The 27177-nt window shown below is 39.4% G+C and overlaps 3 protein-coding genes across 4 annotated transcripts; all 3 read left to right on the top strand.

Moving 5' to 3' along the window:
- Window positions 1-3940: 3940 nt before the first annotated feature.
- Window positions 3941-12652, top strand: atp6v0d1 (ATPase H+ transporting V0 subunit d1). The gene is made up of 8 exons (XM_028575016.1): window positions 3941-4190; window positions 5739-5910; window positions 7921-8099; window positions 8413-8492; window positions 9424-9501; window positions 9875-10051; window positions 10239-10316; window positions 11232-12652. The coding sequence occupies exons 1-8, from the start codon at window positions 4064-4066 to the stop codon at window positions 11391-11393; spliced, it is 1053 nt and encodes a 350-aa protein (XP_028430817.1). The 5' UTR covers window positions 3941-4063; the 3' UTR covers window positions 11394-12652.
- Window positions 12653-13909: 1257 nt separating this feature from the next.
- On the top strand, window positions 13910-18521 carry foxr1 (forkhead box R1). 2 transcript variants are annotated; one of them, XM_028579386.1, is made up of 7 exons: window positions 13910-14186; window positions 14913-15005; window positions 15370-15602; window positions 16691-16759; window positions 17069-17196; window positions 17818-18050; window positions 18282-18521. In XM_028579386.1, the coding sequence occupies exons 1-7, from the start codon at window positions 14066-14068 to the stop codon at window positions 18308-18310; spliced, it is 906 nt and encodes a 301-aa protein (XP_028435187.1). In that variant the 5' UTR covers window positions 13910-14065; the 3' UTR covers window positions 18311-18521. The 2 variants fall into 2 exon arrangements, with proteins under 2 accessions (XP_028435187.1, XP_028435188.1); XM_028579387.1 differs by lacking the exon at window positions 18282-18521 and having other exon boundaries at window positions 17840-18044.
- A 1877-nt stretch (window positions 18522-20398) lies between these two features.
- On the top strand, window positions 20399-26526 carry LOC114554978 (putative C-type lectin domain family 20 member A). Its single transcript, XM_028577105.1, has 5 exons — window positions 20399-20538; window positions 21201-21413; window positions 23827-24056; window positions 25166-25488; window positions 26252-26526. Exons 1-5 carry the CDS (start codon window positions 20399-20401, stop codon window positions 26441-26443), a joined length of 1098 nt encoding a protein of 365 aa, XP_028432906.1. The 3' UTR covers window positions 26444-26526.
- The last annotated feature ends 651 nt before the right edge of the window (window positions 26527-27177 follow it).

Below are 27177 nucleotides of genomic sequence, written 5' to 3'. Positions count from 1 at the left end.
CCAGTAACTAATCATTAATGCTTAAATCACAGTCAGTCAGTAACTAATCGTTAACTAATCATTCGTTACTCAATCATTCCTCGTTTATTCCTCATTCGTTCCTCAGTAACTACCTACATTTTTGTGTACCTTATTGTAAAGTGTTACCCTACCCGCGCTACTAAATAGTTACATATTCATGTCATTACAAATCCATCTATTATCTTTACCCACTCAGCCTTGGCAGAAGGCTGGAGGGCATCCCAGCTCACAGCTGTTTTTCTAAATTGCATTTACTGATTATTTTCAACATATATATTCTTCAAACCTGTACATTTGTGTTTAAAACAAAATATAAAAAAAATGATTTACCTTAAGATATTATATTGTTAACAATACACAATTCTTAATTCACTGACTAGACAGGCTAAACATTTTCATCTTCCCTTGTATAAAACATCCTTTGGTCAGTTTTCTATCAAATTTTGTGGAGTTATCTTTTGGAATGAAAATGTACATTTAATAGATTCCTCTTCCATTTTCTTTACCCACTCAGCCTTTGCGGGAGAAAATGAATGCAGGTTTCCTAAAGAATGTCGATCAATCACCAGATTTTTTCCAGTAACGAAATTTAAAAACAACACAGCTTTTTCCGTGACTGACTTCCTTGAAGTCACAAAATTCAGGGTTTTTCCGATTGGAACTCCGAGATATCAATTGAATTTAAGTCCATTTCTGCCTTCAAATCTCTTGACCTCTAAGTGCTGGTTAGTAAAGTCTTTCACCTTTGAGATCAATAGACTCGTCCTTAGGTCAGTTATCCTTCACAGACCCAAAGCTGAGTCTCTCCTGCTCCACTTGGCTTCAACACAAATTCCAGTTTATAAAATAAACTGAACTCCTCCACTCAAAAATACTTGTTTCACTTGGATGTTTTGGCTTCTCTGTAAATTTCTAAATCAGGTATAATACAGATCAACAGCAAAAACATTCTTGTGCTTTAAATTCTTACTTCATCATTCGCTCAACAGTCAGACTTCCATTATTCAAAGCAACAGGGTTACTTATAGACTTGATTCTCTTCACAGAAACACAGGTAGGTCCAGGTGGGTCTGGTCTCTCCTGGTTCACTTGGCTTTTAGAAAACATAAATATTAAATATATTCAATATGATGATGATACATGAATGATGCATAGTTCAACGCATTCTTATGAATGGGTTCAGATGATATCGTACGAAAACGTATGCACAACAATTTGAATGATATCCTATTCACGTTACAGTTAAGTTTAGCTGTCTTTGCAGTTAAATTTAGCCTAGAAACGTTGACTGTGAGCTGGGTACAGGGCAGCATGGGGTGACGGTGGTTTCAGAGGCATTGACAGTTAAGTTTAGACACTAAAATGACTAGTTAGGATTAGAAAAAAAGATGGTGGTTTGGATAAAAACACTGTCCCTCTTACGAAATACTCCTGGGACACAAACTTAACTTCTTAACTTCTCCTGGGACACAACTCCCCGCTTGAGGCCATATTTTACGACCCCCCATACACCCTGACCGCCTCCCTACGCCAATCTGAGCGGTCTTATGTGTCATACAGTCAATGTAGTGCATACAGAAATCAATACCTGGAAAACATATGAACAACAGTGCATTACTTTTTGTAGCTATATGTATGAATAGTTCAAAGCACAGTTTTTGACACAATGAGGCTCTTTTCAGCTTCATTTGTGAAGGGGAAAGGTTTCTTTGTGCTCACCTTACATTGTACAGGTACATTGCCGGTAACCTGCAACAACATCCTCGTGCTTTAAATTCTTACCTTGTCTCAACAATCAGCCCATTGTTGAACTCAGTAGATTCCCGTATAGACTGGCCACTACTCCGGGACAAACAGCTGAGTCCAGGTGAGTCTGGTCTCTCCTGCTTGACTTGACTTCAACACAACATAAACATGTAACAATTAAATTCCAGGCTGTTAATTCAACATGTGTAAATGACTGACTCTAATTCAACAGTAAAAGTGACATAATAACAAACTTGTATGTTTAAAATTCTCACATTTGATTATCAGAATGGTCACCATCCTGGAACTCGATAGGTTCACTCAAAGACCGGCCACTCTTCATCGACACACAGCTGGGAACATGTTTGTCTGGTGGTCTCTTCTGCTTCACTGGGCTTCAACACAACATACACAAAGTTGATTTTAGAGCTCTGAGAGAGTGAACAGTCATAAACATTCTGAGAAAAGTTTATCTATACCTCTTATCTCTGGTCTGGCTGTCATGTTGCTCAGACAGAGTGACTCCAGAGGCAGAGACCCCGTCCTCTCTCTCTGCAGACACATCCATGTTGGAGCGTACTCCTTTCACATAAACAAAAGAACGGCAAGGGCTCCATTTAACCTCGTGGAATATGATCACACCAACTACTATGTCACATTAATTACAATTAATTTGTGTGTAAGATTCTTACCTGCGAATCCGATTTAAAAAGCACTGTAGAAAAGAATTAAAAGGGAAAACACTTCTCATTCTCCGTCTTTCCCTGAGGGTTTGTGTCGTCTGATTTATTTCTGTTACATCCTCATGATTTTACTGTCAGCTTCACAGACCAGTCCAACCTGTTATGAGACGTAATCCGGGCCAGAAAATAATCACAGATAAAATGACATAGTTCTACTGTGTCTCTAGATGGTGGTAAATAACCTTGCTATTACTTGCCATAACTGAAACTTTGAACTCATCTAAAAAGCTCTGAAAACCTCGAAACGATTGAGTCCTTCATGAAGACACATTCTTTTTAAAGTTAGAAGAGATTCAGTGATTCTCTTTTGTCTGGTTCAGTTGGAAAAAAAAAATTTGTAACATCTCTGTAAATCTTATTAAACCACACTCACACAGTCGTTACGAAGCAGAGTGAGTTTTTGAGTGTTAAACTCTAAATATTGAATAACTAATAGTGTTTATTTCCCCCAAATTTTAACTGTGATTGTTGCTTATTTAGTCAGGAATCCTTAATTTTTTAGAGAACTATTTAAAAGCAAGTTTTACCCTGGCCCAAGTCTTAACCTTAAAATGTCTCAACACATAAAGAAACACTTCTTCCCCTTAGATTTATCACAAACATTCAAAATCATCACATCTAGAGATACATGGTTTTCATTGGACAAAAAGGGAATGAAAAACTGTCATCTGAAAAGTAACTATAGTTAGGCTTTTTTTTTGCCAATCGGCAATAAACATTCTTACCAAAATATGACAGATCTCACCTATTTAAACTATGGATTTGGGGTGAAGAATGGATTAAGGAGTAATTTGTATTCAAAAATAATGACTTGAATGGATTCAGCATCCCTAAAAAACCCTAGTTAGACATTTCAAAAGCTAATATTGGTGAAAAAAATTATTTTCACAATTTTTACCCAGGCCCTCTAAGCACCCCAACTTTGATTGGCTCTCCAGGCGTTTTCCTGAGGATTTGGCCGTGGATAAATTGGGAGGTGTAAAAAAAAAAAAAGTTATTGGTAAGAATTATTTTTGCAGATTGGCAAAAAAATGCCTAACTTTCCCTAACTACTTAAGCTGTCAGACAAATGTAATGGAGAAAAAATACAATATGTAGGCTACCTCTGAAGTGAAGTGGAGTACATGTATAAAGTTTCAGGAAATTCCAAAAAAAAACTTACATAGTACTTTGAATTTGTACTGAGTAAATGTACTTAGTTACATTCCACCACTGCCCAGTAGCATATATAAAGCAGTCTACTCAAAATTAGCTCCTTCATAACCAGCTTTTAAGGTAATGTTGCCTAAACATAGCCTAATCAATATGTATCAATAATTATAATCCAATAATGTCTTAGATACATTACTCTGAAATGGGCCAATCTGCAAAATGAGCACTTTTAGTTTTAGTACCCTACTGCAGCACACCCACACATACACAGACACACACCCACACGGATGACCGGTCAGATGATGGTCACATGGTTCAGTCAGCTGATGCTAACGCTAACAACCGGACTCTGACGGTTCTCCACCAGCGGCAGAGAGAGACGGATCTGACGGTCAGACAGGATGCCTTTCTCCGAGCTATATTTTAACGTGGACAACGGCTACCTGGAGGGGCTAGTCAGAGGATTTAAAGCTGGTATACTGTCCCAGGCGGATTATTTAAACCTTGTTCAGTGTGAGACCCTGGAAGGTGAGTTAAACCAGATGCTAGCTAACGGCTAATAGCTAGCTAGCCGCACAGGGCTAATTCAAGCTAACGCAAGCTGTCAGACTCAAAGCCAACTATAATGTTGCTTTATATCATACTATCCGACTCTCCATTTTCTATTATTGGCACTTAGTGGAAGTGGTCAAGCTTCACAAAGACAATTTGCACGGATTAATTGTGAAGAAAATCGTATTCGATATTTGTCATTTTAAGCTTGCTATACTCTAAATCCTAGCTAGCTAACATAATGCTAACCCAAGCTAAGCACATATAGCTGTCTATTGATCAATGATGGGCTTTCTTAGAGGAAGTGAAATTACAGTAGGACGAGATTTTACACTGTTACTTTTGAAGCTATAACGTTGACAGAATGGCTTGTTTCATAGCTCTATTGACACTCCCGCAGTTTATTATATTATATTTTAATATTATTTATATTAAACTGATTGCGACCGTTTTTCTGTCACACATAACTGAGATTATATTGCAGTAAACGCTTCTTGTTTTCTTCCACAGCTGAGAGGAAATGTTCACTGATGTTGTTAAACGTTACTTCACAATCCTGCAGTGGTAGAAGAATCATTCAGAAGTAAAAGTAGCCATATACTATCGTGCTAACAAAAATATAAGTCCTGCTTTCTCCCTTAGTCAAATCACAAAAAATATTAGCATCAAAATATACCAAAAGTTAAAGCACTCGTTATGCACAGTGGTGGCCCATTTCACAATCATATTGGTGGATCATAATTATTGATGTATTAATGCGTTTATTATAGGGCTGGGCAATATATTGATATTATATCGATATCGTGATATGATACTAGATATCGTAATATTGTGATATGACATAAGTCTTGTCTTTTCCTGGTTTTAAAGGCTGCGTAACAGTACAGTGATGTACTTTTCTGAACTTACCAGACTGTTCTAGCTGTTCTATTATTTGCCTTTACTCCACTTAGACATTATGTCCACATTACTGATGATTTTTCATCTAAAATCTGAGTGTGAAGATATTTTTTTTAAAGCACCAATTGTCAACCCTAGAACATCACCGCAATATCGATATCGAGGTATTTGGTCAAGAATATCGTGATATCTGATTTTCTCACTATCGCCCAGCCCCAGCAGTTTATTACTGCAGCTCGTAAAGGTGGAGTGTATTTCAATTACTTTACGTACTCCTTATGTCCTGTATAAATATTGCAGTATGTGGCTGCGTTAGCTCAGTTGGTAGAGCCGGCGCACATATATAGATTTCCACTCCTCGACGCAGCGGCCAAAAAATAAAATAAATAAATACTGCAGTATGCTTTAAAGACTGGTCAGCAGCTGTGAAGTGTGCAACATTTGCTAAAACATGCAAACATAGTGGTATGGTTCTGCGAGTAATGTTCTGAGTAGTATTTTGAGCAGGAGAATTTCACGATTCATTACTGGTCTTGCAGCTTGATTTTAGTATTTTGGTTTCTTCCACATTTATTACCACCAATCACAACAAGGCTTTCTTATCCACCCATGTTTCCCCTGCAGATCTGAAGCTCCACCTGCAGAGTACAGACTATGGCAGCTTCTTGGCAAACGAGGCGTCTCCTCTCACCGTGTCCGTTATCGATGACAAGCTGAAGGAGAAGATGGTGGTGGAGTTTCGCCACATGAGGAACCAGTCGTACGAGCCGTTGGCCAGCTTCATGGACTTCATCACGTAAGTAGAAAGCTGTCGTGTTGAAATAACTCCTAACTTCTTGAACTATAACCAGGGTGCGATATGTGACAAAAGCAGAGAGTTGTTGATGTGTTTTTTGATCATGCACAACACAACAAAACATGCAAGAATTGAATCCCCCTTCCAATACCATGGATATAGTGCCACACGGCCAGGCATGCGAAAACACCTGTTTATGAACTTTAATATCCAATGGAAAATAATCTGAAATAGTACAACGTGGTGTCAACATAAAACACAGCACTTTCAAGCCGGAGAGCGGAGTTCACTTCGCATCGAATACAAAATACTTTTACCCAGGAAACACTAATTCTTTCCTCTGGAGTTTTTTAACCACAATCTTTTTCCTTAACCTCACTAGTAGTTTTAGTGCCTGAACTTAACTGTCATCACCACATGGCGCTCAATTTCTGGCTAAATACAACCAGCAACTGCTGCAAGGCTTAAATCATCCAGGATAACTGGGAAATCCCGACTTAACCCTCTGTCCGTCCGTCCGTCCATCCATCCATCCATCCATCTATCTTTCTAGGTTTTGTGAAATAGCCCTCAGCTTGGAGAAACTCGTTTGAGGTTGCTATTCCAACAGTGAATATTCGCCTTTCTTTTCTCTGTCAAAGTAACATTATCTTGTGGTAGTACAGCTGTATGCAGGGACTGTTTGGAAACTCGTCGGTGTGTTCAAGTATGCTTTGACATCTGAGAACTCATAGTCATTTGCTGTAATACAAAACCATTGATGAGTTATGTTGTTGGAAAAAACAGTCTTGACACTACGAAGATCCGAGTAGGATTGAAACGTCTTAATTCAACTTTTGTGCCATGAAGCAAGTGTGCAAGTGTTATCTTTTCTTTGTTGAAAAAAACAAACTCAGAAGAAAAAAAGCAGGGTTATGCAATTAATAAAATCTTTATCGCGATTTTGATTTTAGCTACTAACGATCACAAAAACAATACAATCGAGAAAAACTATTATTTTGCAAATTCCGTTTTGCAAGTGAACTCCTCGTCTTATGTTAAAACAGTAAAGTATTATAAGGTAAATTTACAGTTCAAAGTGTTTTCACTGTTGATTTGTTTAACTGTTTCAAGGTTTTTTAGTTCAATAAATGCAACATCTTTCCAAAGGTCAATGAGAAATTGTAAAAAAATTGTCGATATTTCAATTTTGATCCAAATAATTGTGATTTAGATTTTGCCATAATCGAACAGCCCTATTTGCCTTATTCACTGAAGTAAAGGGGACTAAATGTTGATAGATCTACTGTTTCGCTAGGTTGTTTTTTATTCTATACTATAATTGATTCGGACCATGGAAGCCTTGAAATGAATATTATATGTTATGGTATGCTTTGAAAACAGTCAGCAGGTATTGGAAAATATACCTTATAGCAGAGATCTTCAAAAGGGGGTCCGCGACCCCTAGGGGGTCCTCAAAGTTGCTGCAGGGGGGCCACCAAATTAATGTTAGTTAAAAAATGATACAGTATGTATATGTCTGAAAATATACATTACCATGAATCCAACATATTATTTTTAAAGATAAATCTTTTTTTGAATTTACACAACATTGATGATAGGCTTACTAGCCTAATAGGTAGATAGCCATAATGTAGCACACAGTTAAGCCCGATGATTGAACATTAAAACATGATTTATAAATATGAGTATTTTAACAATTATTATTTTAATAGCTTAGTATTCTGTGCACCATAATGAGGTATGTACAGTATACAGGCTTTAGGCTGCCCTACATGCTATTGTAGGCCCAATTTAATTTGCAACTCAATTTTATACAACATATATGGTTAAAGATGGAGTTAGGGGTCTCTGCTCCATCTCTTTATCAGCTGAGGGGTCCTTGGCCTACTATTAATGTGCTAAAAATTACTATACGACATATATGATGATTTTTAACAACAACAGCAAAAAAAAGTCTGCTCACAGTGATCCTGCTACAACCTCTCTCCACCCACCTCGTGTCCGCAGGTACAGCTATATGATTGATAACGTCATCCTGCTGATCACGGGCACCCTCCACCAGCGGGCCATCTCTGAGCTGGTGCCAAAGTGTCACCCGCTGGGCAGCTTTGAGCAGATGGAGGCGGTCAACATCGCTCAGACCCCCGCCGAGCTCTACAACGCCATCCTGGTGGACACGCCCCTGGGTGCGTACCTCCCATATAACCTGCTATTTACATCAAATTCATTTCAAGCAATTCTATTATGTTTACATTCTTGTCTTTTCATATTCGTAGTTAATATTTAATAATAAGCTATTGCACTGTTCACTTTTGCACTACCACCATTGCACACGCTCTACCATAGCACCTTATCATGGTCTATCTCTAACGATCTAAAAGAGGGTTTGACAGCGTAATTGTAATGTATCTTGCAGAACAGCAGGTAGCGCCAAAGCTTACAAAACATCCAAGATTTCCTTTGTCGGTTCAAATTAAATTATTTTTCTTTTCTTTTCAGCTGCTTTCTTCCAGGACTGCATATCTGAACAGGATTTGGATGAGATGAACATTGAAATAATTCGTAACACACTTTACAAGGTAAAGCATATTGTAGTTATGATCGTAGGAATTATAAACCTACTAATGTGAGAGTTTACAGACTAAAAGGTAGTATGAACTGAAACAAAAGCAATTGGTTAGTAAAATTAAAACAAAAGAGATCTAAAATAAGAAGATATTAACAACAACTCAAGGATTGCGGATATTTTGTTGAATATTTTAGCAGTTTGGAGCAGTGGTGGCCTAAAGGTTAGAGAAACAAGCTTGTGTCTGGAGGTTGTTGGTTCTCTTCCCCAGACTCGCTGCTCAGTAGCCGAGCAGACTGCGGTTGTACTGAATGTGAATGTCATCAGGGCGTTCCTGAAAAAGAGAGCGTTACTCTCAGTGAAAGTCTTAAAGAATCACGCCGACTTATTGGGACTTTAGCTTATTCACCGTATCCCCCAGAGTTAGAGGAGTCCATACATAGCCTTCTCATCTCTGTGCATGTCGTAACTCTGTCTGACGCACCCACCACTAGCCTAGCTTAGCACAGATCCTGGAGGTAACCAGCTCCAACTAGCCTGCTGCTCCGAATAAGTGACAAAATAACGCCAACATTTTCCTATTTACATGTTGTGATTTGTATAGTCACAGCGTATACAAATAACAAGGTCACATGAGACACAGACATCTTCTAACCGTATATATAAACTGGGAACTATATTCTCAGAAAGACAAACTCTATCTCTGGGGGATACGCTGATAAGATAAAGTCTCCATAAGTTGGCGTGTTCCTTTAATGTAATTAAAGATGAAAAAAGTGATGTAAAAGACAATATACATTAAGATTAGTTTTGTTATAAATTGGTACAATGATGAGGATTTTTCTTCAGCTAATAACATTTTAAATAACTGGAATGATTTTGTTTATGTATTTGTTTATTTATTGGTCACCTCAATTTATATTTTGACCCAACCGCCCTCTTAGGCTTACCTTGAGGCTTTCTATAAGTTCTGCTCCAACCTCGGAGGAACCACGGCTGACACCATGTGTCCTATTCTGGAGGTGAGTCTCTGCTCTGTTTTACAGGGAGAAAACAAACATGCACACACACATACACACACTCAGCTGGACTAAGTCAGGACTTACGTCTGAATTAAAATCTGAAACGCCAGCAGGAAGTTCTGCTATGGAGCAGATCTGGACCTTCACTGATGTCTCCACTGGTTCTCTGCTTAAGAAAAGGGGTCAAGTTTGTCACCTACGGGCCTCTGGTGTTTTCATTTTGTAGCCAACAAAAATTCCTGTAGTGTCAACAAAGTTGAATAGGGTATTGTATTAACTATATTGATTTATTCTATTATTATACTGACCTGGGTGAACGTGTCAGCTCAGTCGGTCACTTGTTGCTCTGCTGACCTCCCCGTCTCTGTTGCAGTTCGAGGCAGACAGGAGAGCCTTCATCATCACCATCAACTCGTTTGGCACGGAGCTGTCCAAGGAGGACCGCGCCAAGCTCTTCCCCCATTGCGGCAAGCTTTACCCAGAAGGCCTTGCTCAGCTGGCCCGGGCAGATGACTACGAGCAGGTCAAGGCCATCGCTGATTTCTATCCTGTAAGTCCAAAAGCCTTTGGCCTGCTGAGAACCCCTCAGCTTTGAAATATATAATTTGAAAACTTGTCGTCGTCGGGTTTTTTTTGTCTGTAGAGATTGTTAAAAGATTGTTGATTCTTCTGTCGGTGTCTGTTACTGTTAATCACTATCACTGTCAATATGTCTGAACTTTGCCTCTTGTCCTCAGGAGTACAAGCTGCTGTTTGAGGGTGCTGGCAGCAACCCAGGCGACAAAACACTGGAGGACCGTTTCTTCGAGCACGAGGTGACGCACACATGAGCAGACATACACTGACTTCCAAGTGGAGAAGCATCTCTCTCTCTCTCTCTCTCTCTCTCTCTCTCTCTCTCTCTCTCTCTCTCTCTCTCTCTCTCTCTCTCTCTCTCTCTCTCTCTCTCTCTCTTATGCCTCATAACCACACATATACAGCTGCACTCCGGCTTGGTCACAATTGCATCATAGTTTCAATGTCGACTGGAAACGTTTCAAAAGCAATGTGGTAGATGTGGGAACAGATGCTTTGTGACTGGTCTTGAATATGATAGCCTTGTATTGCTCCTAACCTTCTCTGTCATCACTCACACCTTAAATGTATCTCTACTGGAGCTTAAGTTTATTATAAGGATGCCCATTAGCTGACACCTAGACGACCAGCTAGTCTTCCTGGGGTCCAAAACAACATTCAGTCCGACAATATTAAAACATTTCATGACACATACAGGAAAAGGAACATAACAAACAAAAAATATATAATATATAAAACAAAATAACAAGGAAACAACCAGCGAAACCAAAGACATTTAAAAAAAAAAAATTGCATTACACTATATTACACAACATGACATATGGGTTTATAAAACCTCAAGATAAAAAGTGAAGGTGAGATTTAAGTTTCTTTTTAAAACTTTACTTTCTTTTGATAAAACCTGTGTTACTTGGGAGATTATTCCATGAAAAAATAGCTCTGTAAATGACATTCCTATATTCCTATAATGACAGACCTATTTTGGCATTTCTGTACTGCAATGTCATATTGGGTGACATGATTTATATCTGCAAAAAGCTAATATAAGCCCATATTAGGAGGTTGCTTGCTATTTTTTATTTGGTGATGTCTGTACACTCATCCTTCTCTGTCTCTTCCTCTCCTTCTTTCCCTCTCCCCCTTCCTCCTTGCAGGTGAAGCTGAACAAGCTGGCCTTCCTCAACCAGTTCCACTTCAGTGTCTTCTACGCCTACGTCAAGCTGAAGGAGCAGGAGTGCAGGAACATCGTGTGGATCGCCGAGTGCATCGCACAGCGGCACCGCGCCAAGATTGACAACTACATTCCTATCTTTTGAGCCTCCTCTTCCTCCCCTCCCCCCTTTGTCCCACCCTATCCTCATGTGATTCAGTCTCATGTCTTGAGCAGTGTCTTCAGTCCCACCTCGGTGTTAAAGATTCTGATGGTTTGATGCTAAATTCTCTACATTCTTCACTCGCAGGTGTTGTAATAGAAGGTCCAGGCCGGCTCATTATTGCTTACAGAGTAAAACACACATTTCAACTTAAATGCAGAGTTTTTAAGCTGGAAAAGAACGACATGAGCCTTGTGGCTGGTGCTTGTTTTAATCCGCTCAGCAGAAAAGGAGGCAACTCATTTGACTTTCAAACACTCAGCTCTGATTGTCCAAACTTTCACTGCTCAGTGTGTTGTCTTTTTGCAACATGCAAAGCCGACGTGTCCACCTGACACATCGACTGACAAAACACATCAGAAGAGTAATTTGCAATTTACTCAGTCCAGGAATTAACCGGCCAGCCAACCAGAACTGAAAAGCCTCGGTTTTACTTTCCCTCCAACTCCCATCCCATCAAACACCAACCATCTTGTTGAGGTCACGGTAGTCCTCAGGCGCATTAAATTCTTAAAGATGCAGCGTATGGTACGTTTTGGATTTATCGCCAAAAACGGTGAAAAAAAAAGAAAAGTTAATGTCGCAAATCTGATATTAACACGACCGCAGAACTCCAGCCAGTCATGGAAACATTCCTCTGCTCAGCGTCAGGTCCACCAGCTTCTATATAACCTGTATTTATTTCTGTTTTAGTGCTAGGTTTTGTCGGCATGTCTGGTCATTACTGTGTTTTTTCCCCCCCCAAAAAAACTAACGATTGAAGTGTGTGAGCCCCCACCTGATTTGCTGTCTTAACTAGATCGTTGTTAGGTATTTAAAACACAGCAGCTGAACAGGAACTTCCAGTCCTAGCCGTCCCCATTCCTGTGTGAACTCTTTTGAGTTTCTGTAAATGAACGTATTGGAATGAGGTGAAATCTTGTGAGTATATGACAGACTTAATGTTCAAACTATACGAATATATATAGATATTTAAAGATAACTATATGATTTTGTTATTTTTTTTTCCATGCTGTAAAAAAAATGATTTATTTCTGTTTTGATCTGTTTCTTACTTGTGAAATGTGTACTGTAAATGTGACAAAAAATAAATAGACTACACTGCACTAACACAGATCTGGAGACATGTTAAAGACATATCAAATGGCTTTGAAATATTATCACTAGTTTGATGTGTTAGTGACAGATGTAGGAAATGAAGACATGGTTCAGCAGTATATACTATATATGTATATATATATTTGTGTACAACATGCACACGGACACCTGTATATGACTGAAGAGTAAGGTTTTATAATTTCCATTGGTTAAAATACAGTCAGATTTTTGCTTTGCTATGTTAAAGACGAGCAGTACGCTGCGGGTGGTCAAATGTCTAATATACAAACAAATATCACTCCACAAATAAGAGGAATGTTTTTTTTATTTTGATTCAATGGTGGGTTGCAGTTGCGTTTAACCAGGCTTTGTAAAATAAAGCCAAACTAGAGCGCCGCTTACTGTGCTCCAAGGCCGCAACACAACAAGCGCCTGGCCGCTTCGGTAACCAAAACTTGCGCATATTAAATTGGGAAACGATGATCAGATTTAAAACTAAATCTTCTAAACTATTCCAATAAAGAAACTATTCTACAGGAATCGTAATTTTTGAAACTATTCCAAGTAGGAATCGGTTCTCGATGCCCAATCCTAGTTATAAGTTTCTGCTGTTGATGCCCAAATCAGTCTGCAGAGCCCTGAAGTCCCACCCACGTTTGCACCAACTTTGACACTGCACTTCCTTGGGCCCCCCAGCAACACACCCGCAAAGTGTGACGTAGATCGAATGAACGGTTCTCGAGATATGCAAAGGACACAGACAGACAGGCTTGCTTTACAATTTCATGGCAATCCATCCAATAATTGTTGAAATATTTCAGTCTGGACCCAAGTGGAGGACTGACCAACATTGCTTCCCTGTGACCTGCACCACTAGCAGGGCTAATTAAATGCAAAGATATAAACCTTACATTTGAATTTCAAAATTCTATTTTTCTGGTCACACAGGAAAACAGAAGCAGGGGCTTGTGGGACAATCCAGATGTTTCAGTGTATAGCAGTTTCTAAGATGAAAAAGCAGAAAATCCGCTGTCAGGAGTGTCGCACAATGTTCCCTCTGAATTTAAAGAAACAAAGTGTTTCTAAGCCTCAACAATTTAAACTTGATTTTTAGTAAATCAGTTTTTTTTTTCTTCATTTTGACAAATCAGAGTCTACTTACGACTTACGAACTGTCATGTAGACAGCTCAATCACAACGGGTGGTATGAGGTGAACTGATCAAACTCAATTTAGTTTTAGTAACCTTAATACAAATTCAATTATTAGAACTTTTAATCTACGAGTAACACATTTAGATTGATTAAATTCAAATGTTGCAGGCCCAAATATCTCCCCGATTGGAGTGATTTCAGCACAGGCTGAACTGTTTAGGTGTAATTGAGTCCAATCAGGATGTTCAGCTCCAGCTGTTAGATCCGCAGCCTGCAGGGCTGTCAGTGAACGTGAAACTCTCAGCAGAGAGCTTCTGAACTGAACCGAACTGAGAGGGAATAAACCCAACAGCCACTTCCAACCATGACCTTACAGCTTAAAACCAAAGCTCGCCTCTTGGACCTGCACTGCTCTGTGGGCCTGACGGACTGGGACATGGACAAGGAGCTGAGACTGGCAACAACCACCGACCAGTTTTACCACGGTGACCAAGGGTGTAACTTTGGGTTCAACATTGTGGGGGAGGGGGGGGAGGGTTTGAGATCGCCACTTCTGGGCAAAAACTAAGACTTTGAATGTCAAACACTTAATTTTCCTCATTCTGGTTAATTTTTCTGCAACATTTTGTGCCTTTTTTGCATCAACTTATGGTGCAAATGTCTTTATGTAAAGGAAATTATAATAGGCTCTGGGGAGAGGGGGGTGGTGCAGTAGTTTTGATAAACTGTAAATTACACATATGACAGTGACAGTTTCCTTTACTCTGTGGTATTTGGTTTAGCTGGGATGATTGTCCTTCACTCCCATTAAATCCAAACAGCACAAAAACCCACGGAGAACGAAATGTATGTGATACGGGGTGGATTATGAGAAAATGGGCCCGTGGGCACAGACATGCAAAGGCATAGACATATATACATGCACAGATGTATACTGTATGCAAAGGCCCCACCACCACTCCTACAGTTGACACACATTCAGAGTACATGTTGTGCAACCAGTCTTAAAGGTTCCCTGTGGAGCTTTTGACCTCTATTTGTGCTATGGAGCAGCTTTTCTACGAGCGGGTCCCTGTTTATCTGTGGTTTTGTGTCTCTTTGTAGACATTTTGTGTCTCTTTGTGGTGGTAAACTGAGTCTTGGGGTCAGATCAACTGATTTAAAGTGCGTAATGTTTGTGTGTCGATGTGTTAATGTATCGCTGATGACAGATGACAAACTGAATGATCAGTACGTGGTCCAGAGGCCTTCTGCAAGAGCCTCGAGAAGAAAAGATGAATTCATTTGGTACGATAAAACGTCAGGTGAGCTGCTGCTGCGTCATCATTTACAGCTTTCTACTTCTTTTTCTTTATTTAGTTTTCTTTTATAATACTCCATATTTTTCCTTTTTTACCTTTTCATACCTTTTTGAATGTCATTCTATCATATTAAAATCTTTTGTTTAGGTTTGGTGTTTCTTACCACAATGCATTGTGTATATCCGTGAGGCTTCAAAAAATATTTTGACATTTTGGGAAATACGGCTTCTTGTTGAGCGTTAGCCGAGAACGTCCATGTCTGTCTGTAGAACTTGAAACTACAGCCAGGAGATGGCTGGCTTAGTTTAGCTAATATCTGTATTGTGTTACCGTACAAAGCAATGCCATTGATTTGTCTGTCCTTCAGACACCTTTGTGAAGCCAAACCTGTGGCTGTTGGTGAATCCCAGTATTGCCTGCCCGATCCAGTACGGAGAACATACAGCAGATCTGCAGACTCTCTGTGAACCGACTGAGGAAATCCAAACGCCTCTGCTAAACCCTGCAGAGACCCAACGTCAACTCGCCACAGAGCTCCACGTGTTTGACCCCCATGGTGCTCCTCTCCAGGAGGAACTGCTGCACTCCACTGAGTACATGGTACAGTATGCACTACAGGCATCAACAGTCACATGTTCTGTTATACAGTACCCGTACCAGTAGTGAATGGTAGAAATAAATATCAAAACTTTTTTTAAATGATTCGCTAAAAGTAATGGAGAAATGGTTGAAACATTCAGGGGAAATTTGTCTTTGATATAGTGCTACAATCTGTTGCTTCACAACACAAACATGTAACAGAAAAACCATTCTAAAATGCACATGAAATAAAATCAACATAAACCTAAGGTCAGTGAAGCGGCCTAGGACACAAAAGGATGACACATGACAGCATGGACAACACACCATCCTAAGAAGTAACTGTAATAATTAAAGAGCGAAGTGCAAAAAGTGCTTGTGTCATTTTTGCACCCCTGCTCTGCTGTGCTAAGATTAACTTTTGGAGTTCAGCAGCTTGATAAACGTTGGGATAAACAATAACTTTAGTGCATGAAGCATTTCTTGTTTTCAAGGTAACTCAGGGCACCTTGAGCTGCATATTGTATGACATTTGTAGGTTTGCAAACTAAATTAACCCCATTTACCCCTGGAATTAGCAGGAGATCTGTAAAATGACATACGACCATGTGCTTTTGCATTTATACCTGGTATTAATAAGTTCTTGTCTCAATTTCAGCCACATTATGATCAGGTCTTAATATGCATATTATAGGCAAAGCTTGTGGACTTGTTACCATGCATAGCGTGTTCCAGGTGTAGGAGAGCGATGATGCTGTGTAGCCTTTACTTTTTAGGGGCTCATTGGTAGCTTTCTGCAGGGCAGCAGGGAGAGACCTTTTTAAACTTGTTTTGCATGCATGCATTTACATGTCTTTTTCTTATGCAGACTTGTAAAAGCTCCAAATACAGATCAGATAATAATACCAGGTAGAAACGGGGTCCTGTATCAGGTTAAAAAGGTTTGACTACATTTGATCTACAGACAAAAAAAACAATAAGAAATTGAAGGTTAACACATAAACCTGCTTTTAATAAACCCCAACAAACACTAACGCAGGATTCCCTGCACTGGTTTAAACTAGTTCAGTGTTTGATATGAATGTAATGCCACCATCTTTGACTATTAGATCAAGAATGAAGACGTTTCCTGTCGACCAGCCAAGAACAAACGCAAGGGAAGGAACACGAAGGCCAAGGTGAGAACACTGAGCTCGGGCCTGGCTCAGGTTGCTCCGGTTGGATAGAGGGAACTCTATAAAAAAACCTGATGCCTAACAATGTTTTTGTCCAAACTCTAACTTTGATTGTTGCTTGTTTAATCAATGGTATCGATAAAATAATGGGCTTTAAATATCTTTGAGAAATGAATGACTTTTCCTTTAAGTTTGAAGCAAAGTGTAGAGTTTGCATGGGTTTCTTCTGGTTGCTCTGGAAATGAAAACTGTCACGCATACGCGCCATAAGTGGAACGAATTATCTTTTAATCCGACTGTTCCTGCTTCCAGGACAATAAGATCCTAAAGCCAGGATGCTGGCCTCGCCCACCTGTGAATTATTGCATCCTCATCGCCTTGGCGCTCAAGAGCAGCCATACTGGGAGCCTCAAAGTCCAGCAGATTTACAACTTCACCAGGTCAGACTAATTGGAAGCACTTACACCCAGAAAAAAAAAAGGTGGTAACAAGAACCAAAAATGGTTCTTTGGAGTGATGCCATAGGGGAACCATTTTTAGTTCCACAAAGAACCTTTTAAACAAAAGGTTCTTTAAAGAACCATTTCTGTAAAGGGTTCTCTAAAGAACCCACAAAGGAGCCTCAAAGAACCATCACAAAGTGGTTCTTTGAGTTACTATTATTGGTGCCTCAAAGAATCCTATTCAAAAATTGGTTCTTTAAGGAACCATTTTCAAGAAAGTTCTTTGTGGAGCCAACTTCTTCAATAAAGAAACTCTTTTAAATGGTTCTTCAGAATAAATGGTTCTTTGTTAATTTTAAATCATGTTGTTATGGCAACATTACAGAGTTGAATCAAAAACAGATTTTTGAAACATTTGTATTAATTAAATTTAATCAGACATAATATAGTCAGACATTTTTGAAGTTGCTGGAAATCAAAAAAAATATCTTCCAAAATGTCAGACTGATCCATAAAGGGCCTGTGTGTAATTTGTAATGGTAAAGCTTGACATATTGCATATTGCAGCCAGCCTTGTTTTTGAAGGCCCTAATATTCTTCCTCCCTGTCCGTTCCCAGGGAGCACTTCCCCTTCTTTCAGACGGCGCCAGACGGCTGGAAGAACACCATCCGCCACAACCTGTGCTTCAACAACAGCTTCCGCAAAACCTGCAACCAGGTGTTCAGAGATGGCAAGAGGAAGTCGTGCTTCTGGCACCTGACTCTGGACGGCCACCGCCGGCTAAAGGACGAGATCCGCACATTGACGGGAGAATCCCTCAAGCAGCTGGAGAGGAGCATGTCGCGCCCAGGTGAACGTGATAAAACATTAATCTGAGGGAATGCATTTGAGGACTTCTCAAATTACCTAATTTGACATGTCAACAGCTCAAACAACCTGTAAATTATGGTCTTACTGTTATAATTAATGCTATTCATTTGGGGAATAATTGATAATATGGTAACGGAAACAAATACTAATATTACTACTGAATACCTTTTGACAGAAGATGTGTTACAAATGACTTTTCTTTTTGTTTCAGATGTAATTCAGAGTTTGTTTGCACTGTGAGTGACTGCAGGTGTAGAAGGTATCAACTAGTTTAAGTCAATGCATAATGCAACTTAATATACAGAATGTTTCTTCTGTTATGCTGGATATTATTTATGAATGAATTTTGTTTAATTCTTGTAAATGCTTGATTTAGAAAAACAGAGTGCAGTCAGGTGAAGATATTTGCACAATGTCATCAGTTAAAAAGAAATATCTCTAAATCTCTAAATTTTGTCTTGGTCAAATGTTGTTCATTCCATGTAGGAGTCGAGATTTCTCCCCCAACAAGTCCGCGAAATTACAGCTATAGTGCGTAGTTTCTGTCTCCCCCATGAGGAATTTTAAGTAATGACATCAAAACTGCCGGCGCGTCCCCATGACACAAGCCTTCGGTGATTGCGCACCATGCCCCTCTCCTCCTCCGCGCAGTTGCTAGTAGCCAAGGAGGAGTTTCTGTGCGTGAAAGTCGCCGGACGACACCATGTTCTGAACATTATCATACTGAGAAATCCAGAGAGAGTTGTGTGGAGCTGACAGTCTTAATTAGCTTTGTAGCAACTCCTTTGGCAATGACTTGAATGGATCGGATGTTCATAACTATTAAAAAAAAGTTAGTCCACAAAGGGATGTGTGTCCACGATCTTTATCCATTCACAAATAACTGTTGGAAAAATGCATTCACGTTACAATGTTGTGGTCAAAAATTTTGTTTAGGTTTAGACACAAAAAAATGACTCGGTCGTCGTTGAGCAGGCGCACATATACTGTGAAGATTTCCTGCATGTCTTCCCCCTCTCTCTCCCCTTTCTCACCTAGCTGTCCTGTCAAATTTAAAGGCTGAAAATCCCCAAAAAATAATCTTAAAGAAAAACAATCATGGTTTGGGTAAAATGTGTTTAAAATATCACGAGCAGTGTTCAGAACTGTGACTGACTCATCTTTTAAGATGTCCTGATGTGACTCTGAACAGTAGCCTACAATGATGCAGGGGTATCACCAGGATCTGTTTTTTCAGTACTGTAGGTAAATCTCTGCTTTATTTGCCAAAATTAAAATAGTTTCTGGCGATGCGGCGACAGGAAGCTGATAGTTGGTTTAAGTGTGTCTGCTAGTCAAATGATTGTTCTTATACGTGGAAATCAAAGAAGTGAGATGTTCAGCTGGATGTTGGAGGCTTATCGGACAGCAACGGGTGTTTCTGACTGAACACGTCGCAGAACAAGAAACGGCAAAAAACCCATCAGGACAGGTAACTACTCTGACAGTGGTGGAAGAAGTGTTCAGATCCTTTACTTATGTAAGAGTGCTAGTTCCACACTGTAAAAAATACTCTGTTATATGTAAAATTCCTGCATTGAAAATGTTGCTTAAGTAGAAGTATGTATCCTCAGGAAAATGTACTTAAAGTATTAAAAGTAAAAGTATTTAGCAGAATAAAAAGCCTAATATTTTAGAAACTGGAAACTATAGTAATGGTTCTGTCAATCAACTGTTTAATTGGTTAACCATTTCAGCTGTCAATGTAGGCTGTTATGTTGTTGGGTAGTTTAACCCTTGTGTTGTCTTCCCGTCAACCTTGAAAACCCTTTTTTTCTGACGCCTTTTTTTTTGTTTTTTGCTTTTTCCAGTGTTTTCAATTGTAAAATTTTTCTTATACACATTTTCTGATATAAAACAAAAATTAAACTGGTCAATTTTACCCGAAGTCAACACAAGGGTTAATTTATAATAAAACATAGTATTTAAAAAAATCTTAATTTGTAAAGTAATTTAAGATGATGTGAAGTAGAAAGTGGCATGAAAGACAAGTAAAGTAGAAGTACCTTAAGTACCTAGTACAGTTCTTGAGTAAAAAGTTACATTCCACCACTGCCAACTGAACACTGGGTCTGAGTGTCAATTAGTGTTTTTTATTGTCTAATAAGCCATCTGTCTTCATTAAGAAATGACCCCAAATATGCTTTTGGTCTTTAACTGCCTGAGATAAGGAGTCTGTGATTGCATTTTCATCTACTGAGAATTATAAAAACTAAGTGTTTATTCTCTGTACAAACAATGGTACAACAAGGTTTAATATGATGCTCTCTGTACAACAGAAGTCTGACAATGAAGAGTATAGGACCTTTCCTCCTCTTCCTGCTCAGCCTGAGCAGTACTGCGTCTGGACTGGGATCAGTGGTGTGGAAAGGCTACTCGTACCAACCAAACCATTACACCTGGCAGGACGCTCAAAGCTACTGCAGGAGGTGAGGTTTTACGTTTTATTCTCATTTACATTAGTCTATATCCATGACGTTGCACTTCCGGTGCGGTAGGAAATTCTGCCAGATGCATATCTTTTCTGCCGATGTCAGTTTCTTTCTGCTTTCTTTGTGTTGGCATTTTAAACTCTGGATTTCTGAGGACTATGGTTAACTACTCCTCAGATCTCTGCAGGGTAAATCCAGACAGCTAGCTAGACTATCTGTCCAATCCAATCTGAGTTTTCTCTCGCACGACTTAAACAACTTTTGAACGTAAACATGTTCCACCAAAACAAGTTCCTTCCCAATGTCTCAAGGGACTTCCTGGTTAAATGAAGGTTAAAAGAAAAATACGTTAGAATTTGTAGTTGGATTACACAAATTTAAGGCTTGAATGTTGGAAATTACATAGAATTAAAGAGCTAAGCAGATAAACGGAAACATCACTTGTCCATAATGCAATGCAGTTAATAGTAACTTTGGTGATCCTTTTACGTTTCAGTTATCAAATTGTTTGTTTTATGACCAAATGTCTGCAAAACTAATGACATGCCCATCAGCCTCATATGTACTGTAATACTAAAAATCCTCTACTATAAATACGATTTGAGTTTTTGATCACTCGAAATTCAAGTGATCAAAAATTTATTTTATTGTCCGAACAGCTCAACTTCCTTCCCTGATTTGGCCACCATCTTTACGCAGTCTGATGAAGAGAGTATTAATGTGTGGGAATATTATGCATGGACTGGCATCTACAAACACATATACTACAACTACTGGATTTCGTCTAATGGAGTTTACAGAAATCTACAACCATATGGGACTTACCAGTCAGGCGATGCATACTGTGCTGTCGCTGTATACTCCAACAAATGGTAATGGGTATACTGTTCTTACACTGTTTTACAGACTTTTTCAAGTGTTAAACAGATTATATATTCTTAATTTTTTTTATGCAGCCACTGTACTCTATTATTTAAGGTTAAACACTTGGTAATAACCATCACTAATAAATGGTATATGGTTAGTAAAGTTAAGTTATTTTTCTGTTAAACATTTAAATATGTTTCCTAATTTTTAGTAAATACTATAATTTATCAGTAATCCTATAATGCTATTTTAAGATTACTGTTACACGCATACTTTTATATATTACCAACCATTTGTAAAACTAAAATTGTTTATAAAACCGTCACACACTATTTGAAATGTTATTTCATGCATTATTAACCACCAATATATTATTTATGTAATTTTATAAACTAATCATATAAACTTTATAAACTAATCATTTGATATTACACTAAACTAATAAAATAATTCTAACCTAAATTCATTGCATCGGAAATTCTGCCGTGTGTCCCTGTTTTCGGCCAGATGTCCAGTAACTTCCTCTTTCTTCGTGTTGGCGTTCTAACCTCCGGTGGATTTGTGAGGACTATGGTTAACTACTCCTCAGATCTCTGCAGGGTAAATCCAGACAGCTAGCTAGACTATCTGTCCAATCTGAGTTTTCTGTTGCACAACAAACAACTTTTGAACGTACACATTCCACTTTAACAAATTCCTTCCCAATGCTATTTTTGCAGCTGCGCCGTGGCTCTGTGCGGCGCTAGTCTGTGTGGACTAGCCAGACCCTCCTCCGCAGAGCTGTGGAGGAAGGTCTGCCAATGTGAGACTTGGGGCTCCTGCACACTGCCTGCGTGGCGTGAGCGTGGCATGTCCGTTTTTATTTCGGCTCCCATGTTAACAGGTTGGACCTTGCACGCTGCCTGCGTGACATGCATGTCTCAGCCGCCGAAAAGGCGTGCGTGCTAGAAATAGGACAGACGCCTCTTTTTCACGCGACACGCAAGCGTGTTGGAAGCGTTTCCAGGCAAAATAGAATACGAAAAGATGTTTGTCATTTTGACATGAATACATCTAATAAATTACATTTTGATGTTTGAAAGTCTCTAGGTTTTGACATAAATGCAGGTATAATTGTAATTTCAAAAAATAATAATTATCGATTTTCAAATATTGCACCTGTCAATACAGAACGAAATATTCTGTAGCCTATTTTGCCGTCAGTGCTGCCGACGTCTTTGCGGTTATCAAATCAGTATTCAGTATATTTATGTTTAACATGAGCTTGAGTGCAGTACATTTCCACAACTCTCTCTTCTCATACAGGTGTACAGACGAGGCTAGCAGCAGCACCGCGTCAGACACGTTTCTGGTGTGTACAGACATAGAAAACGCCACGCAGCCACCGCACAACAGAAACTTCACGCAGGCAGTGGACAGGAGCTCTTAACTTTAGTTACTCCGTCAGTTTACCATTTTATTAATGATGATGGTTATTATAAAGTGTTACCAACATTTTTATCTGTTATTGTTGTCAAAGGTATTGGTATGTGGTAATTGAGATGTGAAGTTAAGTCTTAACAAGCTGATTTTCCTAATGTATGGAAGCTGATGGCTGCCAGGTGTATGGTAGCCAAGAGAGCTCAGTGCACGGCAAATTAAAGCTATAGTGCGTAGTTTCTGTCGCCCCCGTGAGGTATTCTAAGTAATGACAACAAAACTGTCAGCGCGTCCACATGATACAAGCCTTCCGTGGGCACCACCCTGACACTCCCTTCACACAGTTACTAGTAACCAAGGAGGACACAGAGGATTAATAGCCATACTGAGAAATACAGAGAGTTGTCTGGAGCTGTTAGTCTTAATTAGTTTTGTATCAACTCATGTGGCAATGGTTTGAATGTAACGGACGTTCATTAATATTAAAAAGTTACGCACTAAAGCTTTAAAGGCCCTGAAAGCCTTTCTCAGCCCCATTCTGGTTATGAGGATAGGTCCTAAACAAAGACTTTTTTTCTACCAAATTATTACATTATTTTTCTATAATTTTGTTTATTAGCGCAACACATTTTTTGTATCGGTTTATAAGTCCTAATGTTTTTCAATTTCCATTGTGTTTTTTAATGCTGCAAAAGTGTCAAATTGGTGAGTGTGTTTCTTAATTTGCTTGTGTTTTGTCTATTTGCATGTTTAATTTGCAACACTCAAAGCTCTCTTGGCGACCATATAGGAGGGTATAGGGACCGCACTGAAAATCCTGAAGCATGATTTGGTTTGGAAATTTAGTAATTGTAGTAAATGGGCTAAATCTTCAAAAACACATTTTGTCCTAATATGAATAACGTAGTGAACGGAATATTTTTCTTTTGAAAAGGGCAAACTAATTAATGCATCAAATTCTTCCTCTTTGTAACTTTGTTGTTCATACTTCTCTTCAAGGTTGAATGGCACTGATTGTGACGAATCTTACTTCTTCTTTTGTCAACACAACGATGATAACCACTACACATTTATACCACAGTCAAAGATATGGTCTGAAGCCCAACAGTATTGCAGGAGTTACTGGAGTGATGGACAACATCATCTGGCAACGTTCCATACCCACTCTGACCTATCCTCAACTCTGACTCCGCAAGACTTTCCAGTCTGGACTGGACTGCACAGAGATGGTAAAGACAAACACAATTGAAACCTGTCGTGCTTTTATGAACTGCTTGTATGTATTCATTCCAGAAAGTCCTCCATTGGCAAGTTCATTTTTGAGATAGGACCAAATCTGTTACGTCACCATCTCAAGTACCTGAACGTTAATCTCGTCAAACTCAGTCTGAGTGCATGCAAATTGTGCCACAGCCAGAGGCAACCATCCTACAACAGCCACTTAATGACTTAAAGCCAGTCACTACCACCACCCTCATAATGGAAAAACCACAGCTTGTTAGGAAACTGAGCATGCAATACACCCTAATGCAATTTTCCTACAGAGTGGAGAAAGGAGTTGAGGATGCTATAATCAAAATATTCTATCTCCTGAAACATGTAGAATGGAATAAAAAACTGTTATTAGGGATGTTAAGGATTAACAGTTTATCGACAGTAAGGAATTCAAACGATTAATACGATCAGTTATACAGTTAAAAACATTTAAACAAAGTTATTAAAGATTTTTTTGCACGGTTAAAAAAAAAAGTATGCTATAGAATCCATTTCTTAAATCCTAGTTAACTTGCTAGTGCTAAATTAGCACTAGGAATTTTTTTAAGCGTTTTTTTTTTTTTTTTTTTTTTTCTGCTCGTGGCTCTCTGCTGGACAATGCTGGACAATGGAGAGCTATGTGACACATGCCGCTATTTTGCTGAGCACTGGCCGGTAAGTCGGCCGTCCTACAGCGGCAGACACACGGACTACACGCCATGGAACGCTTAGACTTGTCGTTCGTGCAAGTGGTTCCAGGAAAGTGGCTGCATGTGTTAACAATGTTGCATTAAACGTGGCTGCGCGATAGAAAACAAGGCCGCAGCTGTCCACGGAACGTGGAAAGTACAGTATGTCCAAGCCTCCCGCATGGTGAACTGGGACTCCGTTCCCTGCTTAGGTTAATGTTAATAACGGTCAGAAATGTTTTGCATCCCTAGTTTTTTCCTGTTTTCTTGCAAAATACAGCTCAACCCCCATCTTTAGCCAAAAAGCTAATGTTGGGATGGATAGTTCACTTTTTGCGGACCGTAATCAGACTTTCATCTCAAACTTGCTGAAGTTTCAAACATCTGTTCTGCAGCGGGAACATGGAGGTGGAGCACAGGGCTGTCGCAGTACAGAAATTGGGCACAGAGTCAGCCAGGGAACGGCGACTGTGTTTCCATCTCCTCGATGAGCAAACGGATGGCTACCCAAAACTGCTCTGCTCGATTTCCCTTTGTCTGCTTCGGGGACAACCTGGTCCTGGTAAAGGAGAACAAGACGTGGGAGGAGGCGCTGGAGCACTGCCGAGCCCTCAGTTCAACCTCCCAATCCAACCTTCGCTACGAGCTGGTCAGCGTGCAGCCTGGAGAAGACCAACACTACGTGATGAACAGGGTCATGGAGGCCGACACTGACGAGGTGGGTTCATTTTCAGTGACCAGTGTAAAGCATGATTTATGCTTCTGCATTAAATCTAAAAAACATACGAGGAGACGTGGATCCTATGCCGTAGCTTGACATGCACCTCTGAAAAAATTACGCCACACAATGTGGCGACGCATGTCGCCCGGCCGGGGTTTGGTAGCTGCTTTACAGCAAAAAAAAGAATGAAGGTGGTTTTTTCCATAGCAAACACAAAGCGTAAGCTTTCAAATTAATTTCTTATTTTCTGCCTAGTGCATCTTTTTTTCTGACACTGCACCTTTTAAAAGAGTCATGTGACATGTAGTCATGAATGATGAAAAATCTTTACATCTAGAACTAGAAGGCTCATTGATTGGGGTTCACCGGCTACCAGTGTCATATGCCAAAAACTGATTGCGGTCTACCCTACATGAAATCGTACACAGACACGTGTTAGATCGTCTATATCCACGACGTTCCACCTCTGGGATTGCTCAGTTGCCGTCGGAATTTCCGGTGGTAACTGAGCAAGTTCACTCTTTTCGGCCGGATGTCCGGTACCTTCCGCTTTGTGTTGGCGTTCTAAACTATGGTTAACTGCTCCTCAGATCTCTGCAGGGTAAATCCAGACAGCTAGCTAGACTATCTGTCCAATCTGAGTTTTCTGTTGCACGACTAAAACAACTTTTGAACATGCACATACTCTTTCATAATGATGGTGGAGGAAAATGCCTTGTGGACAGCAGGTGGAGGCTCATTAGATCCTTCCTCTTCTTAGGTGTGGGCAGGCCTCCGTTTCCTGGCCGGTGAATGGCTGTGGGTGAACGGGGCGAGTATGTTGTACTCTGACCTGCCCCTCTGCCCACCCCTGGTGCAGCACTGTGGAGCCTTGTCCAAGAACAACACAGGCAGCGTGGAGACCAAAGACTGCTCCGAGAAAAGGAACTTCCTGTGTTATAGCACATCCTGACATCACCCCTATCATCTGCATCAGGGTGGTCACTAGCAGAAGTTTATCTTCATAAGTTGGCACACAGCTTCTTCAGACGGTAGACATACAACCGTGTAGGCTTTCAACACCCATTGAGGGAATATGTATCCTACTATGGAATATCTTTGCAAAAGTTTGATCAAACGTTATAATAAAACTTTCTGACTGTAAACTTTGACTCAACTCTATTTAACAAGTGTTTCCTATAGACTTAGTCATGTGTGATCAAGTCGTCATATATTATTAAATGACAAAAATGCTACATCAACTTAATTAAAAAATGTAGTAGGTTTATACATAGGTTTTTCAGTAAGTATTGGTGTAGTGTAGACCAAAGACACGCACTGTATTTGAACAGCCCCAACTGCAGAGAACATTTCATATTAAAGCATTACAGTAGTTCACTTAAATAAAAAGAAATAAAGCACATTTCAACTTTGTTTCCTCACTGTTTTCATTTTTTGTGGAAATTATTTTTTTTGCCAAAAAAGGTCAATTTGATAGTGTATTCTGTAGATTATCCAATATAAATACATGCTAATAAAGATACTAGTACATTAAGGACATATATATTTTAACCTGATTGCCAGATGGTTTTGTGTTTTTGCAGTGAAGTTTCATTAAAAAAAAAAAACTATAAGGGCACTATGAGAGAGCAGAGCTCTTAATTTTTGTATCCACTTTGTGATTTCAGATATGCTCTTAAATGCAAT

Source organism: Perca flavescens, chromosome 1, assembly GCF_004354835.1.
Source record: "Perca flavescens isolate YP-PL-M2 chromosome 1, PFLA_1.0, whole genome shotgun sequence".
In the NCBI taxonomy this organism is placed as follows: Eukaryota; Metazoa; Chordata; class Actinopteri; order Perciformes; family Percidae; genus Perca; species Perca flavescens.
This window is presented reverse-complemented; position numbering and strand designations above follow the sequence as displayed.

What these genes read in the sequence shown, in the direction of transcription:
- foxr1 (XM_028579386.1), top strand. Translation starts at nt 14,066, where the DNA reads ATGACCTTACAGCTTAAAACCAAAGCTCGCCTCTTGGACCTGCACTGC. An exon ending in CACCGACCAGTTTTACCACG is followed by an intron (nt 14,187 to 14,912) that starts GTGACCAAGGGT and finishes CGCTGATGACAG; the next exon opens with ATGACAAACTGAATGATCAG. An exon ending in TTGGTACGATAAAACGTCAG is followed by an intron (nt 15,006 to 15,369) that starts GTGAGCTGCTGC and finishes TCTGTCCTTCAG; the next exon opens with ACACCTTTGTGAAGCCAAAC.
- atp6v0d1 (XM_028575016.1), top strand. Translation starts at nt 4,064, where the DNA reads ATGCCTTTCTCCGAGCTATATTTTAACGTGGACAACGGCTACCTGGAG. An exon ending in TCAGTGTGAGACCCTGGAAG is followed by an intron (nt 4,191 to 5,738) that starts GTGAGTTAAACC and finishes TTTCCCCTGCAG; the next exon opens with ATCTGAAGCTCCACCTGCAG. An exon ending in CCATGTGTCCTATTCTGGAG is followed by an intron (nt 9,502 to 9,874) that starts GTGAGTCTCTGC and finishes TCTCTGTTGCAG; the next exon opens with TTCGAGGCAGACAGGAGAGC.
- LOC114554978 (XM_028577105.1), top strand. Translation starts at nt 20,399, where the DNA reads ATGAAGAGTATAGGACCTTTCCTCCTCTTCCTGCTCAGCCTGAGCAGT. An exon ending in GCTCAAAGCTACTGCAGGAG is followed by an intron (nt 20,539 to 21,200) that starts GTGAGGTTTTAC and finishes TTGTCCGAACAG; the next exon opens with CTCAACTTCCTTCCCTGATT. An exon ending in GACTGGACTGCACAGAGATG is followed by an intron (nt 24,057 to 25,165) that starts GTAAAGACAAAC and finishes TCTGTTCTGCAG; the next exon opens with CGGGAACATGGAGGTGGAGC.